This window comes from Magnolia sinica, chromosome 19 (genome assembly GCF_029962835.1).
Source record: "Magnolia sinica isolate HGM2019 chromosome 19, MsV1, whole genome shotgun sequence".
Taxonomy (NCBI): domain Eukaryota; kingdom Viridiplantae; phylum Streptophyta; class Magnoliopsida; order Magnoliales; family Magnoliaceae; genus Magnolia; species Magnolia sinica.
The window spans coordinates 58178730-58180841 of record NC_080591.1 but is presented as its reverse complement, the minus strand read 5'-3'; the positions used below and the strand labels follow the sequence as shown (position 1 = coordinate 58180841).

The following is a 2112-nucleotide window of genomic DNA, read 5'->3' as shown; positions in this document are numbered from 1 at the left end:
AGTTTCATAATATGAATTCATGAAGCATTAGATATATGCGATCTAAAATATCATGCTCTATCCACATCATCTGGCAGTTTTTTATGAAATCCAGTTCTCTCAGTTCAGGCAGATGATGTTGGCAGATGGATATTTTGACTATGGGCATTTGAGTTATGAATTAGAGTTGTAGAAGAAAATATTGCTTTATTTGTATAAACAAGTGGATGTGTATATGATAAAGTTGTTGCAACAAACTTGAAGAATACAACAGTCTTCAATAACAACTTTTGAAAACCCTTATCATCTTTGATGCACCTGTCTGATTTGCTGCACCTCTCCATTCAATTTTCTTCTTGTCAGTGTTTCTCTTGATGGTGACTCTGTTTCTTACTATAACTCACTAGTCTAATCAAATTCCACCTCCCTTTTCTTCTTCGAGGCCACTTCCTTTACAGCTGTTGTGGATGAGAATATCCTGCAACTAGCTTTCTGTTGGGTCCACCCTCCTGTTTGTATGGCATCTAACCTGCCAATCCACATCGCCTCACCATGATAACAGGACCCCAAAAATCTATTCAATTTGAAAAAATAAAAAAAAACCATGCATGGAGCTCACGTCTTTTTCTAGGTTGGAATTACATATAAACATCTAAAAAAACATGTGTTTTGACATGTGTGTAACCTTGTAGCAGCACCAGCAGCACACCCCACACTTGTGGTCAAATTTCTCATCCATGTAATATCCTAGTCACTCATTTTTTCAGACTGATTTTATTCAAACGGCCATTTTGAAGTTTGAATGCTTGGCATTGAGCTAGATATTTGAAAAATCCAATGTCCATACCTGAAAAAAAAATAATAATCATGTTAGTTATATTCTTTTACTAAACAAAGAGAACAATGATTATAATTTTATCAAGTCTTTATATCAAAATGTGGACGATTGAAAATTGGTTTTGGTGGGCCGTTTATGTCACCAATAGAAATGGGCCATATCACCCTTATCCGGTGACGTGGATGATACAACCGTATTGTTCATGGACAAAATCATATGGATTGGGCAATGGTTTTGCCACAATGGAACACTTGTGGAGGATGTGAGCTTTGTATTAGCTTGGATCTTAATACCATATTTTACAAAAACTGCACAGGAAATACCACAATGATACCTAGTTCTAGTGAAAAATTTCTCCTCTTCCAATGCAAAATCGTGATACACGAACATCCAGTCTAGGATTCTTCAACCATTTCCCCATTGCATTTGAAATCACTTTCTTATGGCCTGATGGTGTTTTGAGATGACAGCACTTTGCACACATGTGAATTCCCATTCTTAGTTTTAAATGAAAATTTTCACTCTACTCGTTTATTGCAAAACTGGTTTCAATAATTCCATAATGGTGTTTTATTTTACAGAAACATTGATGATGTGGACAAGACAATGGATGAGATCAACGAGCAGACTGAGAACATGAAACAGATTCAGGAAGCACTGTCTACTCCTATTGGCACAGCAGCTGATTTTGATGAAGTACGTTCATCCTCGCATAAATCTTCATTTGTCCATTTACTTTTTCTAGCTGGAGATTCTGAATATAATCTTTTCACCATGTTAGAATGAACTGGAGGCAGAGCTCGAGGAATTGGAGGGAGCTGAGTTGGAGGAACATCTTACTGATTGCTTCCATCATGTGGAAATTTTGACATTGTTTTTTTCTCTTTCTGGGTTGTCTTCTAACAGGAAATGCCTTTTGGATGGAAACTTTTTATAAGTATACATCTCTGCCTGCTTCACTTTAAGGAATGTTTCTTATAGTTTAAATTTACAAATTTACATGGCCTTAATATTTTTGGTGTTACATGATGTTTTCTAAGCATTATCTTTGATTGGGTTATCTTTGTGAATCATGTTTTTGTTTTCCCTAAGAAAGTTTGCATGACCAATAAATTGTGTTTTGAGGAGAATTGCATTTACCTAACCTTCTTATTCTGCATATTTTACTTTGAACTTCTGCAAGTTGGGAGGATGGATGATTGTCTTATATTTTTCTTCCCTTTGACCCTTCCATTGCTTTTATCTCCTTGCATTCCACATTTTTGATCCATTAATAAACATGTTACATTTATTCT

The 2112-nt window shown here is 35.5% G+C and overlaps 1 protein-coding gene across 1 annotated transcript; it reads left to right on the top strand.

Moving 5' to 3' along the window:
* Nucleotides 1-1388: 1388 nt before the first annotated feature.
* Nucleotides 1389-1816, top strand: LOC131235350 (vacuolar protein sorting-associated protein 32 homolog 1-like). The gene is made up of 2 exons (XM_058232509.1): nucleotides 1389-1513; nucleotides 1599-1816. Exons 1-2 carry the CDS (start codon nucleotides 1424-1426, stop codon nucleotides 1752-1754), a joined length of 246 nt encoding a protein of 81 aa, XP_058088492.1. The 5' UTR covers nucleotides 1389-1423; the 3' UTR covers nucleotides 1755-1816.
* Nucleotides 1817-2112: the final 296 nt, after the last annotated feature.

Bases quoted from the DNA above. Each gene is read 5' to 3' on its own strand.
- LOC131235350 (XM_058232509.1), top strand. From the start codon at position 1,424: ATGGATGAGATCAACGAGCAGACTGAGAACATGAAACAGATTCAGGAA. The intron at 1,514-1,598 runs GTACGTTCATCC...TCACCATGTTAG, and splicing joins CAGCAGCTGATTTTGATGAA to AATGAACTGGAGGCAGAGCT.